The sequence below is a fragment of the Artemia franciscana genome, chromosome 7 (assembly GCF_032884065.1).
Source record: "Artemia franciscana chromosome 7, ASM3288406v1, whole genome shotgun sequence".
Classification (NCBI taxonomy): Eukaryota; Metazoa; Arthropoda; class Branchiopoda; order Anostraca; family Artemiidae; genus Artemia; species Artemia franciscana.
In genome coordinates, this window is record NC_088869.1 from 914,962 (window position 1) to 931,361 (window position 16,400).

The 16,400-nt window shown below is 36.0% G+C and overlaps 1 protein-coding gene across 18 annotated transcripts in view; it reads left to right on the plus strand.

Moving 5' to 3' along the window:
* LOC136028702 (kinesin light chain-like) overlaps nt 1-16,400 on the plus strand; it is a 96,878-nt gene that overhangs the window by 24,882 nt on the left and 55,596 nt on the right. For 10 of the 18 annotated variants that reach the window (XR_010617859.1, XM_065706540.1, XM_065706551.1 and 7 more), the window contains exons 2-3: nt 12,921-13,164; nt 14,458-14,682. Coding sequence is in view for 17 of the 18 variants with exons in the window: in XM_065706537.1 (XP_065562609.1) it covers nt 12,921-13,164; nt 14,458-14,682 (469 nt within the window). In the remaining variant the exon portion in view is untranslated. Of the gene's footprint in view, nt 1-2,092; nt 2,279-7,742; nt 7,875-12,920; nt 13,165-14,457; nt 14,683-16,400 lie in introns of those variants that run through there. The other 8 variants (XM_065706552.1, XM_065706550.1, XM_065706539.1 and 5 more) reach the window with 6 other exon arrangements.

Consider the following 16,400-nt stretch of genomic DNA (forward strand, 5'->3'; position numbering starts at 1 on the left):
GGGTAATTTTGAAAATTTAGGTATTTGTAACTTATGAAAGGGTGACCAGATCTTATTGAAATTTGATATTTAAAAGGATCTTGTGCTTTAAACTTCTTATTTTAAATTCCGACCAGTTCCTGTGACGTTGGGGGGAGTTAGGGGGGGGGGGAAACCAGAATTCTTGGAAAATGTGAAAATTGGGGTATTCTTATCTTACGAATAGATGATCGGATCTTAATGAAATTTGATTTTTAGAAAGAATTCATGTCTCAGAGCTCTTATTTCAAATCCCGACCAGATCGTTTGACATTGGGGGGAGTTGGAGGGGGAAATCTTGGAAAAACACTTGGAGTGTAGGAATCGGGATGAAGCTTGGTGGATAGAATAAACAAATGTCCTTGATACGTGATTGACAGAATCGTACTGGATTTGCTCTCTTTGGGGGAGTTGGGGGGAGGGGTTCAGTGATTTGGCGAGTTTGGTGCTTTTGGACGTGCTAGGACGATGAAAATTGATAGGCGTGTCAGGGAGCTGCACAATTTGACTTGATAAAGTCGTTTTCCCAGATTCGACCATCTGGGGGGCTAAAGGGAAAGGAAAAATTAGAAAAAACTAGGTATTTATAACTTACGAGTGGGTGATTGGATCTTATTGAATTTTGATATTTAGGACATCGTGACTCAGAGCTCTTATTTTAAATCCTGACCGGTATTAAGCCTCGTATTTTCCTTTTTAAATCAATCTATTGATTCATAGAATTTTGTTAGAGCTCATACCATATGATCTCTTGGCTCTTAGCTCTTCTCGCCTCGTCACAAGTGCCATATGAGCTCTTAGCTCTTGTTTTTTTTAGTCAAGCCCTAACTATACCCAACAAAATAAAAAGAAAAAACAAATTAAATCGGACCAATGGGTCTGGAGTTATTAATTTACAAAGCGTAAATAATCATGATTGCAGCTTACTTTGTGTGTGGTTGTCTTCAGAATCAAAGAACTTGTGTGTAGCTAACTAGCACTATGCACAGAAGAGTTAAACTAATAAATCTAAAACCCAAACGAAACTAACAAACTGACCTGAACAGTGAAACAAAGCCACCGAATATACTAACGCCTAACCGGCTCAACTAATATCAATAAATCACAGACGAAATTACGACCTGTTTCACTGCTTTTTTCTCACATATGTGCTTTTCGTGTTGTAACAGCAGGGCCAGTTATCAACTCAATGCATGAACATCATTAATTAAATTGTGGAATACATTACTTACTGACAGCAAAATATCGATACAATTTCATTCTCTATAATTCCGGAAAACATGTGTTCAAAAATACTTATATCTGGAAAATTTTGGGGATGGGGGTGTCAACCCCTCCTCTGGGCACGGCCTTGCATACCTTTCTCAATAGTATATGATATATGTAAAGAGTGAATAGATTTGCCTAACTTACAGCCCTTGTTCTGGGGGTATTGAGGGGGTTAACGTCCCCAAAGATATAATTACAGGGTCTTTCAACAATGCTGAAGAAAGTTGATGTCTCAAAATTTATATATTGGATCTTAATCTTCGGAAATTATGCTGTTTTGGGACTTCTGGAGAGAAATTTGTCGCCAGTTCCCCCAGATAAAACTGTAATTCCCCCTCGCCCAAAAAAGAAGAAACTTGGAAAATTGCAATTTGATTTGCAATTTGAAAAATTGCAATTTGAAAGTTGTTGACGATTTTATCAAGTCAATTGAAAATAACCAAATGAAAAATGAACCATATAGTACCATAAATGTAAATGTATACTAAAGAAAATGGATCTATCATTGCTTGAATTATTTAGGCCTATCTTAGTTTTGACTATAGTTTCGTCAAGACGCTAAATTTCAGCTGTGGGGGGACAAACTGGGGTCTGAGAGGCCAGTTGACATCCCCCTTTCCCGTGGCAAATTACGCCTCTGGTGCTAAGCTGGGATATTATTATTCTTTTCTCACTTTTGGCAAGTGTTAGTATCTGTTATGTGGATTCAGGGCGTGTCACCTGTTCCTGGAGCGCCTGGATAAATAACTAACTAAAACGTAGCAATTAATCCCTTAGGTAATTGAATATCCTTCCGGTTCAGTGAGCTGAAACCCACATTATATGCAACTTTTAGTTCGTAATGTGTAAGCTTCGCGACTTCTAATGCAGTGCTTATGTTCTTCTGTGATATTTATAATGATTAGCTAGCTTCTTTCCTTATTTGATGGAATATTAAGTTTGAAAAATCCGATTCTTATCTATATATTTCGAAGGTTAGTATAAAGAAAAGGTTAGTATTCGTTTTTATCATTTATGACAACTAACCATGATAATCTTGGTGTAAGGCTCCTTTTCTCCACTATAGTAGGAACAATTTACGAAAGTTTTGGGCATGGAGAAGGAGTTTTTTTCGGTAAAAGAAAATGAAGATGCAAAACTCGACTTTTCAACGTTTGAGGGGGCGGGGATTTTTTCTAATGAAAATACCCAAAAAATGTATTTTCAAAACCTAGATTTGTGAAGCATGGGGTATATACCCCTAGAACTATGTACAAAGTTCGCTGATATTATTTGCATTGTTTTTGTACCTGTTTCTCATCAGCAGTTGGTTCGTAATGCTATTAATAATAATAATTTAAAAAAAAATTCAGTAAACTGCTCTATTTTCCCTAGATCAATATCAAGGCATTAGGGGGGAAGGGGGAGAGCCGAGCTCGTAAGTTAGTATATTTTGAAATGGTTTTGATGAGGAACCAAACCATAATTACTGTTCTGTCGCAATTTTATATGTATATACATTGAGAATGACTCTTGAAACAAATTTCTGTTCTTTTTAAGTTTTAATGTGGCTCTTTATTTTCAGCTGAAAAATTGCTTTTTTTTTAATTCCTATTTGTTTGTTAAATGGTGACGGGAAATCAGGCTCCCCTCCATGGAAAAGTTACTTCCCCCTCAAAAATTTCTCCATGGATAGATCCCCCCACTTACCCTCCCCCTCTAAAAAATATTTGCATTCATCCCAATAATAAATGCTATATGTAAACAATTGACAAAGTCCTTGCAGCCCTTCCCCTGGGGTCTGTGGGGGGTCAAGTCATCTTCAAAGATGTAGCTGTTAGATCTTTTGACTATGCTGAAGAAAATGGATATATCAAAATTTGTATTGGACAATTTGGGGAAAACGGGCTTTGGAGGGGGGCTAGCTGCCCTCTAATATTTTTTTTATCGCTTAAAAAGGGTACTAAAACTTTTGATTTTCAATCAAATGAGCCCTCTCCTGATCTTCTAGGATCAATGTTTCGATACGATCACCTAGGGGAAAAACAAACAAACAAGTATCCATGACCCCTTTTTTGGCAAAAATGCACAATTCCACATTTTTGTATATAAGAGCTTCAAACCTCTACAGTACTGTTCTTTGATAAGCTTAATCTGATGGCGTGATTTTCATTAAGATCACTTGATATTTTGGGGTTACTCCCCCCCCCGCTTTTCAAAAGTTGAACAACATTTCTCAGACTCGTAACTTTTGATGGGTAACGTTAAGCTTGATGAATTTTGTATATTTTGAACAAACATCAAAATTTGATTCTTTTGATGTATCTACTGTTATCAAGACTCTGTTTCTTGGCGTACCGGTTACAGTTGCACAACTCCTTACTTACAGTTGTTTTCACGAACTGTTTGATTTCTAACGGATATCGAACGGATTTTATTGACGAACAATACTTAGGGTATTTAGTTGCATGTTTTGATGGCTTGTTTTGTGTTTTCAGGCACAGGGTTTGAAGCGTGTTTTGAGCAGGTTTGACAAAATTTTGTTTTCAGGTTCTCCGTGTTTAACCCAGCCAAACTTTATAGCTTTTCATCTTACGAGTTCCAAGCTTGTTGGACACAGGTTCCTCAAAATTGCAAGGTGCCAGAATAGCATGGTTGAACAGGGGCTCTGAAAAGACCCAAACCTGTGTTCAATTTGCGCATTGAAATGCACTCTTTTAAGCATCTGCCCCTCCCCAACCTACAAAATGAACTACCGCTCCTCTTTCGTAATAGCTGATGCGCAATTACACACTAACAAAATCATTTCATGAAAATCGAGTGAATCAACTTCTTAAAAAAAATGACTCCCTTCCCCCATCGAAGAAGATCCATGGATACAGCTTTGGATAGCAACTTGGTCCTACATAGGGCAAAATTGTAGTTTGATACCACAAAACCTCAGAAAACGCCACTTTCTCTGGTACAATCTTTTTGGTCATTGAAAGAGGGCACAAAAACTGTAATTTCCAATCGAATGAGCCTTCCCCCAATCTTTTAGGATCATCCGTTGGATATGGTCAGCTCTGTGGAATAAACAACAACAACAAATAAAGACGTATCCGTAGTCTTTCTCCTAGGAGAAATGCAAAAACTCAGCGGTTTCGTAGATGGGAGCTTGAAACCTCCACAGTACGGTTCTCTGGTATGCTGAATGTACTGACGCGATTTTCATTAGGATCAAACGTCTGCTCCTAACAAACTTTCACGTCAATTTAGCTGTAGTTTACCCAAACGTACCCCTCCACAAAGCTACAGAAGTCCGTTCTCAAAGCGTCTAAATTTCTCCTGCTGGTATCCAAGGAGATAGTTATCTGCTGATTTGCCGTTAAGTTCATATTGTTCTCTTTCCTTTTGGACATAGTAGGAGGGGCTAGTTGCCTTCCAATTTTTTTCCGTCACTTGAAAAGTGCACTAGAACTTTTAATTTTCATTCAAATGAACCTTCTCTCAATCTTCTTGGACCTTTGGTTCGATACGATCACTCCTGGGAAGAACACGCGTTCGTGACCTTTCTTCTGGAAAAAATACTAATTTTTTGCAGATGGGAGCTTGAAACCTCTGCAGTAGGGTTCTCTGATACGCTGAATCTGATGGTGCAATTTTCGGTAGGATTCCTTGACTTTCGGGGAATGTTTTCTCCCTTTTTCGAAAATCGGACACATTATCTCAGTCTCATAGCTTTTGATGGGTAAAATTAAACTTGATGAATTTTATATATTTGGAATCACCATGAAAAGCCAATCCGTTTGATGTTATCTGTTATTATGAAAATTCTGTTTCTTTTTGTAGAATTTCGGTCACTATTGGACCGAGTCGCTCCTTACTTGCAGTTCGTTACCACGAACTATTTGATCAGCATAATTCCGGTTACGAAACAGCTGAACAACTACATGATTAAAATCACAAGACTTTCTATTCACATAGACTTTTCTATTTCAAAGTCTATTTCTTTCTATTTCATCACTCTTCATACATTCTTGGGGCATGTAAAAAAATAGCATCAAATATTGAAGACAAAAACTGAAAGAATAAAGGAACTAGTTGTATAATTTCTTAGAAAAAAAGACTTTCATCTTGTCAAGACATAAAGCTTATCAAACAGTTCGTAGTAACGAACTGTAGTAAGGAGCGAACCGGCTAAATAGTAACCGAAACTCTAAAAAATTAAATTTTGATACCAATAGTTACATCAAAAGAATCGCATTTTACGCTAATTCTAAATATATAAGTTTCATCAAGTTTAGTTTTACCCATCAAAAGTTACGAGCCTGAGAAAATTTGCCTTATTTCAGAAAATGGGGTAAGCAACCCATAAAAGTAAAAGAATCTTAACAAAAATCACACCATGAGATTCAGCGTATCAGAGAACCGTACTGTAGAAGTTTCAAGTTCATATCTACAAAAACGTGGAATTTTGTACTTTTGCCAGAAGACAGATCACGGATGCGTGTTTATTTGTTTTGTTTTTTTTTTCCCAGGGGTGATCGTATCGAACCGGTGTCCTAAAATGTCGCGAGAGGGCTCATTCTAACGGAAATTAAAAGTTCTAGTGCCCTTTTTAAGTGACTAAAAATTGGAGGGCACCTATGCCCCCTCCCACGCTAATTTTTCCCATTCAAGTTACTGAATCAACATTTTGTTCAGCATGGTCGAAAAACTTAATAATTATGTCTTTGGGGACGACTGGCTCCCCCAGTCCCCGGGGGAGGGGCTGCAAGTCACAAACTTTGACCATTCTTTACGTAAAGTAATGGTTATTGGGACGTGTACAGACGATTTCAAGGGGACCTTTTCACGTTAAAGGGATACGCGGGAGGATTGTTCCATGGAGGAATTTATCATGATGGTATTGGGACCAAGTTGAGTCTTAAGCGTAAAGAGTGAGGTATTGACGAGGGGGAGAACCCCCTCATATACATAATAAAAATATACAATTATAGAATTTCGTTACGTAAGCTAATTCGCAAGTTACGCATATTTATTGCTAATACAAATCTTCGTTAATAAAAAACGTGTAAAAATATACGTAGCTTACGAATTAACTGGCGTAACGAACTTATATATTTGTTTTTATTACGTATATGAGGGGGTTCACCCCCTCGTCAATACCTCGCTGTTTACACTAGAGCTTAAATTTTGGCTCAAATCCTTAAGGATGACCCCATCACAAAGGCCGTAGAATAAATAGTTGAAATTACTGAAAATACTTTACCGTAAAGAGCGAGGTATTACGAGGAGGTGAACCCCTCGTATGTGTAATAATTTCTGTTCGTTATAAATTTTAATGCTGCTCCTTACTTTCAGTTGAAAAAACTTTTCATTTTTATTTTTTCATTGTTTTTTAATTAATGCTAGAAAATTCTGCTCCCACTTCATTGAAATTTTCTTCCCCCATGGCAAATTTCACCATGGAAAGATCCTCCCACGTAACCCCCCTCCCCGCAACTTCCCCCTCCCCCAAAACAAAAATTTCCCCTGAAAACGCCCGTACACTTCCCAAAAACCATTATATGTAAACACTGGTCAAAGTTTGTAACTTGCAGCCCCTCCCACGGGGACTGTGGGGGAGTAAGTCGTCCCCAAAGAGATAGCTATTAGGTTTTTCGATTATAGTGAATAAAATGGCTATTTCAGAATTTTGATCCGGTGACTTTGGGGAAAAAATGAGCGTGGAAAATATATATATATATATATATATATATATATATATATATATATATATATATATATATATATATATATATATATGTATATATATACAAGCATGGCACGCGGCAGGCTTCTATATTTGGATTCTCGTTGTCCCTTGTGTTCTAACCACAGACAGTGCTAGGTCCCGGCGGCTTTGCCACCGGTCCTCGCGGGCCCCAGCATGGCACGCGGCAGGCTTCTATATATGGATTCTCATTGTCCCTTGTGTCCTGGGTCCCGGCAACGCCATGTCATTTTTGGATCGAATTGATGACGTAAATTGGTTTGGTTTTCTGTTTTAAGGTTTTCGAATTGCTTTAGTCCATGTTCAAAATATATTGAAACATTTGTGCAATCACCAGTTTTTTACATTTTAAGCAGTTTAATAAAATTTAGAAATAGCCTCAATTTTTTGAGCTCATGTAACGGTGTAACGGTAAAGCTAGTGTAACAGACAGACGGACGGACACTACATTTAAATTGTATTTCGCTAAAATAGATAAGCTGCTTATGATTTCCCCCTAATATTCTTTATTTTTCGTTTCATTTGTCGTTTTTTCTTCTACATTCTCGTTTGAGTCTGCTTTCATATTAGCCATGAATATCCATTTGTTTTAAAATAAATGAAGACGAATTCTGACTAATACATTTGACTTATTTCGGAGAGAATCGATTTCCCATTTTATGTCTGGAGACGTTTGCTCGGTTTCGTCTCTTATTTGCCCCCTCGGAAAGTAACCTGCAGTGGAGATCAATGCTTTTTGTTGGCTAGGTGATTGACGAAAAGTTTAATTCGGATTTTTCCTTACTTTGCACTATGTGGCTAATATGACACTTAATAGTGGGTTGAATTCCACATTGCATGCCTATAGATTGTAAGTTACCCATTTTTCCGGCATGGTTTTTTCACACTTATTCCCATTTTTCTTTTCTCACGGTTTTGCAGTAAAAATCCTTCATTAGCGACCTATGGTTGGCATACTACTTACTATTTTCCTGAATATATATATATATATATATATATATATATATATATATATATATATATATATATATATATATATATATATATATATATATATATATATATATAAAAAACTTGATACTTGTTAGTTAAACAAAATACACTTAAGAATTATACTTAGATCTTAGAAAATCGTCTTCACAGCTACAAATACAAATGACGGGTAACAGAATGCATTTGACGTGTATAATTTGGGGTATGTGTTTGCACATTGGAGGGGGGTTAGGTTAGGAGCCCTCTCCTAATACTTTACCCCCTTCCCCTAATGTACAAATATATAGCTCAAATTATATTATTATATAAACTAAAACTTATATGAAGGTTAGATTACATTAGGATTTACCTAACTTCGCTTTTTTGGTGTTTCATTTAATTAACAAGTACCAAAAACTTTCGGAAAAAGAAAATCTTCAAAGAAAAGTAATGGGCTATATTAAACATAAGATCAGTGGACATAAGTTCCTATAACAATTGAAACTAAAAAAACGAACAGAAATTACTATTAAAGAATAAATAAAACCGAAAACGAACAGAAATTAAATAAAGAATCATAGCAGACATACAGATAACAGGTATTAATAAAAATGAATAAATAAATCTTAAAACGAGTAAAACTTAAATTGAATATTCAAGTTAAGCTTACAACGATCAAAACTCACTACAAACAGGAGTCTGGCAACCCCCCCCCCTTTCCTAATTGTAGAAGTCTAAAGTCTGTTTCTTCATTTGCATTTTATTTAAACTACATTTGTCTTGAACAGTCCTTGCAAAGAACTAATGAAAATAAACTGAATATTTGATAAATGATGATAGTAATTGCTGAAAGATCAGCAACTCAAGATTTTAAGCACAAAAGAAGATTTTTGCAATATAATTTGCCTTTAGTAAAGTATAAATGACATAATAGGCTTTAGACCTTTACGGTTTGGGGAGGGGGGAGAGCACAGTGAGCCAAACTCCTATTAGTAGTGATTTTTGTTTATTGTAAGTTTGACTTGAATATTCACTTTAATTTTTATCTTTTAAGACCTGTTTATTTGTTATATTAGTACCTGTTATCCGTATCTTCGCTATGATCGTTTATTTAAGTTCTTTTCGTTTTGAGTTTCATTTATTCTTTAATAGTAATTAAATAAAAAAAAACAAGTTTTTTTTAAACTCCAAGTAAGGAGTGACATTAAAACTTTAAACGAACAGAAATTATTCCGTGTATAAAAGGGGTTATCTTCTCCTCAACGCCCTGCTCTTTACGCTAAAGTTTGATTCTTTATCACAACTCTACTGTTTGAAACAATAAAAACACTTTAGCGTAAAGAACAAGGCGTTGAGGAGGGGACAACCCCTTTCGTATACGGAATAACTTCTGTTCGCATTAAGCTTTAATGTCGCTCCTTACTTGCAGTTAAAAAAACATATTTTGATTTTGGCTCACCGCATATGAATAAGTAAAACGAAATTAAAGTTTCGTCAATGCCTCGCTCTTTACACTAAAGCTTGGATTTTGTCCCAAATCTTTAAGAATGACCCCCAATTACAAAGGCCGTATAATAAATAGTTGAAATTACTAAAAATACTTTAGCGTCAAGAGCAAAATATAGTGGAGGAGACGAACCCCCTTAAATACATAATATTTTATGTTCGTTTTTAGTTTTAATGCTGCTCATTACTTCCAGTTGAAAAAAAAACGTATTTATTTTCTCATTTTTTTTTTTAAATGAAAATCCTGCACCCCCTTCATGGAAATTCTCTTCCCTCATGATAAATTCCTCGATGGATTGATCCTCCCACGTAACCCCCTCTCCCGACTCACCCTCACCCCAACGCGAAAAAGTCCCCCTGAAAACGTCTGTACACTTCATAATAACCATTACTATATGTAAATAATGGTAAAAGTTTGTAACTTGCAGCCCCTCTCTGGGGGACTGTGGGGGATTAAGTCGTCCCCAAAGACATAGTCATTAAGTTTTCGACTAAGTTGAACAGAATGACTATTTTAAAACTTTGATCCGGTAACTTTGGGAAAAAAATGTGCGTGAGAGGAGGCCTAGGTGCCCTCCGATTTATTTGGTCACTTAAAAGGGCACTAGGACTTTTAATTCCTGTTAGATTGAGCCATCTCGCGACATTCTAGGACCACTGGGTCGGTGCTATCACCCCTGGAAAAAACAACAACAAATAAACACGCATCCGTTATCTGTCAAAGATTCCACAAAATTCCACATTTTTGTAGAATGTAGCTTGAAACTTCTACAGTAGAGTTCTCTGATACGCTGAATCTGATGTTGTTATTTTCATTAAGATTCCATTTCTTTTAGGGGGTGTTTCCCCCTCTTTTCTTAAATAAGGCAAATTTTCTCAGGCTCGTAACTTTTAATTGGTATGAGTAAACTTGACGAAACTTATATATTTAAAATCAGCATTAAAATTCGATTCTTTTGATACCACTATTGGTATCAAAATTCTTTTTATGCGAGTTTTGGTTACTATTGAGCCGTGTTGCTCCTTACTACAGTTCGTTACGACGAACTTTTTGATTTCTTGGTATTTTTTCATTTATATCAGTACTTGTTGTATGTTTTTGCTATGATTGTTTATTTAATTTCTGTTTGTTTTGGGTTTTATTTATTCTTTGATAGTGATTTCTGATCGTTTTCAGTTTGAATTTTACTCTTACTTTTCTTTGAAAACTTCTTTTTTGGAAAACTTTTTGATTAATTTCTTTTCGTTTTTGATTGCCAACGTTTCAAGTTTTATCAACATCCTCTCTTCCCAGTGCTATTTCTGCGTGTAAAAATGGACAAATTGCATAATTTACATTTCCTTCCCAAGGGGTTGTGGGGGCGTGACATCCCCAGAGGTATAGCTGTTAGAGGTTGTGACTATTTCGAATAAAATGGCTTTTTAAGGTTTTTCTCAGTGCTAATTGGGACATTTAAAAGGTAAGAAGGGGGCTGGTTGCTCTTCGTTTATTTTTCAACATCCCTCTCAACATGCCTTAAACTTGGTCGTTTTGACAACCCTTCTTCATATATAGTGTGTTTTGATTTTGTTTGACATTCGTCTCATTATTTTCTAAATGTTTTATCTTAAAACCCATAGGATTTTTGGCGAATAAGGATAAAACATGCCCCTCCTTTCCCAATAACCAACCTTGTATATAAACAGTAGGCAAGTTATATAACTTACATTTGCCTCAGAAGCTTGGGGGGGGGGGGTATGTCAGTCCTGGAGGTATAGTTATTTGACTTTTTTACTATTTTGAACAAGATGGCTTTTACATAAGTTGACGAGATATCTTTGGAGGGAGAGCAAGTAAAAAGGGCAAGGGAGGCTTGCAGGTCTCTAGCCAATTTTCAGTATCTCCCTCAACATGTCCTTAAAGTTTCAACTTATGCCCCTCAGTGGCTCTTAAAATATTGCATATCCTCCTTTTTGATAAACTGGGTGCACATAGTGCCTTTTGATTTAGTATAACATACCCCTCTGCATTCTCCGAAGTTTCACCTTGACACCCTTAGCCTTTTTGGATACACCCAGAATAAAATATTTTGCATTTTCCTAATGGTAAATCCTGCTTGTAAACAATGGGCAAATTGTATAATTTACAATGTTTACCTTGGGACTATCAGGGGGGGGCGTATCATCCCTGGAGATATAGCTATTAAACCTTTTTACTAGTTTGAACAAACTGACTTTCAAAATTTCGATCAGTGTTGAGAAGAGGGGGCGCCTAAAAGGGTAAAGAGGGTGGTGGCCGGTTGCCATCCAATCTCTCTTCAAGATCTCCTCAACATGCCTTGAAAGTTGCAACTAAACACCGCCTGTCGTTCCTTAGATATTGCTTTTATTCCTTTTTCACCATTATCAAGCACATAGTTTGTTTTAATTGTGTTTGATATCCATCTCAAGGTTTCCTTGAGGTTTCACCTTAGTAGGCTATTCTATGCCTTTTTTGAAACCCAGGATCAAATATCCTCTCTTTTCCAATAAGAATCCCTTTATGTTAACAATGGGCAACTTGCAGCCCTTGCCCCTGGGGCTAAGGGCGACAACCCTGGGCACTTAGTTATTTGACCGTTGGACAATTTTGAACAATGGCTATCTGAATTTTTTTATAGGATACATTTGGGGAGGAAGGGTGGGGAGGAGGGCTGGTTCCCTCTGATCATTTTCACTCTTAAAAATGGAACTAGAACTTTCAATTGCAATTGAATGAGCCTCCTCCAAAGCTTATACAACCATCCCTTCCATAAAACCTTATATGTTAATAATGGGCGACATGTATAACTTAAGAGTCCTTGCCCAGGGGTTCTGGGGGGGGGTCCTTTAACCCTGGAGGTGTAGTTGTTTGACCGTTTTGAATAAAATGGCTATCTCAAAAGTATGATCGGATGCATTTGGGGAAAAAGAGCGTGAGGGAGGGGTGCTGGTTCCCTTCGACCACTTTTGACTCTTAAAAGGGCACTAGAAATTGGGATTTCCAATCGAATTAACCCCCTCCGAAGTTTATACGACCACCACTTCCATATGAAGTGCCTCTGTCAATAGCGTTGCCTCTAAAACTAGCAGAATTTGTTTTAGAAAAATAGTTTTTTTTTTCTAGAAAGTAGGGTTATATGTTACTGTAGAATTGTGTTAACAAAAGAAAAACCCCTTTAACCAAAAAATCAGCCGCAGTAGTTCATCAGGCGTTTTGTTATATTTTTGTCAAGTTCACATTCTTACTATTGATTTTTTTTGACGAGTTTTATGACTTTATAATTGCTTTTTCTTAGTATTACTGAAAGATTATGTTAGTGTGATAATTGTATCCGCTTGATGTCAGTACGTAGGCTGCTACTTACCTTAATAAATGTAATTTTTTTGTTATAAATTAATCTAATTCAAACATTTCTAGGAAGAAGATCGAGTTGATAGGTCAAGCCACCAACATGACACAAGATGAGATTGTGTCATCCACGAAGACTGTTGTCCAAGGTCTGGAGGCCTTACGATCAGAACATCAGTCAATCCTTGGTGGTCTTTCTTGTTCTTTACAGGCAGCGCATCAGGAAAAATTAGACAGTCAGCTCTTAGAAGAAAAAGCCTCGCTTATCCAAAAGAGCTTGGAAATGATTGAGCTCGGCCTTGGAGAAGCACAGGTAGCCTCCAATTTTTTTGCAGAATTAAATAGCTTTTTAATTAAATAGTTATTCTAGGTATTTGCAGGTGATTCTTGTTTGTCATGACAATTTAATTGATAAACTAAGCGGCTATGGTTGCTTTTTGAAGTAATTTTTGAACTTCGAAAAGTTTAATTTTTTGGGGCGAATAGGCAATTTAAAAAAAAAAATGTAAGAGCCATGTAAATCTATGTAGCCTCCAATTTTTTTTTTTTGCAGAATTAAATAGCTTTTCAAATAAATAGTTATTCTAGGTTTTCACAGGAGCGATTCCTGTTTGTCACTATAATGTAATTGATAAACTGCTGTGCTGTGCTACACAGGCTTTAATTGATAAACTAATCGGCTGATTGATTGTTCTAGTATCCTTTTTATTAATAATCTGTATCACTTCTTAGCAAAGTGGCGATTACTACCATTTTTTGACTCATAACAACAATTTTACCAGTAAGAGGGCTAAAATACTTTCATCTGAAAATTCTGGGATGGTTACTAGATTTAAAACTACCAAAAACCTAGTTATGTAGCCTTCCAGTTTCATAGACCATACCGCCGCACGATGGTGCATTCGCCCCCGAAGATGTTTTGGGGATTCTTCTTCTCATTAAAGCAGTTTTTTGGATTCTTATCTCATTAAAAGAAACCTATTGTTTTATCTTATTATTTGTTTTTTTTTCTCCTTTTTTTAGATAGAGAGAGAAAAAAAAGATTATTTTGACAATTACTCTCTAATACAATAATTATAAAATATTCATGTTGGAATTTTTTATGTAAAAGTTATGAGACTATGTTTTTTCTTTCTAAAAGACTTTCTGGCGAAATTCCTTGTGATTTTGCCATTTTACTAGCTTGAAAGGGCTTTCTAATATAGTATTGGTAAGATTAATATGTAATTAAGATATTTCTCCTAGTGAAACTCCTGGTGTAATGCTCTTCATAAAATCTAAATCTAAAATGACTTTCTAATTTAATGATTGCGAAATCATTTTACAAGTTGGAACATCTTTTTTGTACTAACGCTTTGTGCTTGAAATCCTTTACTATCTAGTTTTTTTTGCTTTTTTTCTCCTTTTTAATGGCAATTAGTTTTGCAGATCTTGACAAATACTTTCTGATATAATAGTTGTAAATTTGTTCTTTTGTTCTTGTGAAAACCCTTGATGTGTCGTCATTTAGAAGGCTTTCAATTTAATGGATTTTTATGGATTTATGGATTATGGATTTCTTCATGGATTAGGGATTTATGGATTTTTACCAATTTGAATCTTTTAGGTTATGGTTGCCCTTGCATCTCATCTTCAATCTGTTGAAGCTGAGAAACAGAAGCTCCGTGCTCAAGTTCGGCGACTGTGCCAAGAGAACGCTTGGCTAAGGGATGAACTCGCTAGCACTCAACAGAAACTTCAAGCCTCGGAGCAAATGGTCGCCCAGTTAGAAGAGGATAAGAAACACTTAGAATTCGTGAATTCAATTAAGAAATACGACCAGGATGTACAGGTATGTTTAGGCCCTATCACAAAGGGAGGATGGTCTCTTAGACCTTTCACCCCTAGTTTGTTGTATACAAAAGACATTGCACATTTTGATTCAAATATGTTTTCTTTAAAAAGCATCCATTGCATGTATTTTGAAATTGATATTTAGTATCTGTTATTTAGTGCTAATTGCTATTAGTATCTGTTTTTTTTTTTTTTTGTAGCAAATAAATTAGCTAAGAATATAGATCTATTGATAGAAATGATTTTAATGGAATTCAGAGGGCTCTGATCTTACTTCTTACCCTGTTTCCCTTAAATTAATTTCGTAATTTCGCCAGTCAGACTTGGATCGGTTGGAAGCCGAGAGTAAGGTGGATGCCTAGATTAGAATTTTTCCTAAATTTCAGAAAAACTATTACTCAAATAATTTTCTTTTACTGAGGGTAGTCTTGGTTCCCCTTCCCATTAAACATGACTCTTAATCTAATAAAGGTAATTTTTAAATACATGTGAAATAAACCGAAGGAAGTAGTAGAAAAACAAATACACGAAAGTGATAGATCTAACAATATTGGAATAATTTGAAAGTGAAACAAAAAGAGGATAATGAATTATCTTTGCACACTGGCATATAATATTGGGGAATATTTAAGGATAAAGATAATGATCTTCCAGAGCCTTTGCTGGCGCACTGGGTGTCTAATTGATGTTTCAACTACTGGGTATTTTTCTCACATTGTCGAGTAGGATACTTGTCGCCCAACCTTGCTGTGGCAGGGATCCAATCCTGGGCACCGTATTGCTAAGCAGACCATCAATTTACTGTGCAGGAATCTATTGTATGTTACATGGAATCATACTGAATCTCTGGAATGACAAAAGCATCCATTACGTACATTTCAGAGTGATCTTTCATTTACGATCCCTGGATAATATCCTGGACAATCATTTCAAGAAAGATTGTGTTTACGTAAGTAACGAATGTATAGCGAAGTAATGAGTGAAGATTTCAATAGATTGGGCTGGAGGAGGAGCCTGTGAAGCTGTGTTTTTGTTTTTGCTCAATCAATGTGCTAAGATATTACAGTTCACTGATCTTGGAAAAAAAACAAATATTTCTGCCAATTAGAACATTGAAGAGAAAACTTGGATGATTTACATACATTTTAGAGTTGCCTTGCATTTATGATCCTGAGATTTGTAAACATTGGGACAGCCAGTGGCCGAGACCAATCAAATTTAAGAGGGTCCTAGATCAAGCACTTCGTAGTAAATAACAGCAAGTAGTGATTGACACTTGTCAAAAAGATTGAATCTGGTCAAAGGTCTTTCTAAACCTTTGCAGACCAGGACTTGGTCTTTGGGTATTTATTCAGAAATCATACTGAATCGTTTTTTGAAGGTAGAGGAAGAATCCTTTTTCACTATTTTCATTTAAATAGTCAATAGAAAGGGATGGAAGTCCATTTTCGATAATATAAAAGACATAGAGACTGATTACTAGTTAAGAGTCGTAGATTTTTATAGAAGTTAAGAGTCGTCTATATTTATAGAAGGTTATATTTCCAAATACATATTTTGGCCGCATCTTTGTCAGGTATATAAGCTGAAGAAGCTACTTGTATGCCCAGATTTCCCTCATCAACACGATTTCCATTTGATTTCACATTCCTTTGGTGAATTTGTGAATTTTCCTTCTTTTGTGATGTTTTGGCAAATTGTTTTTGATGCTTTAGC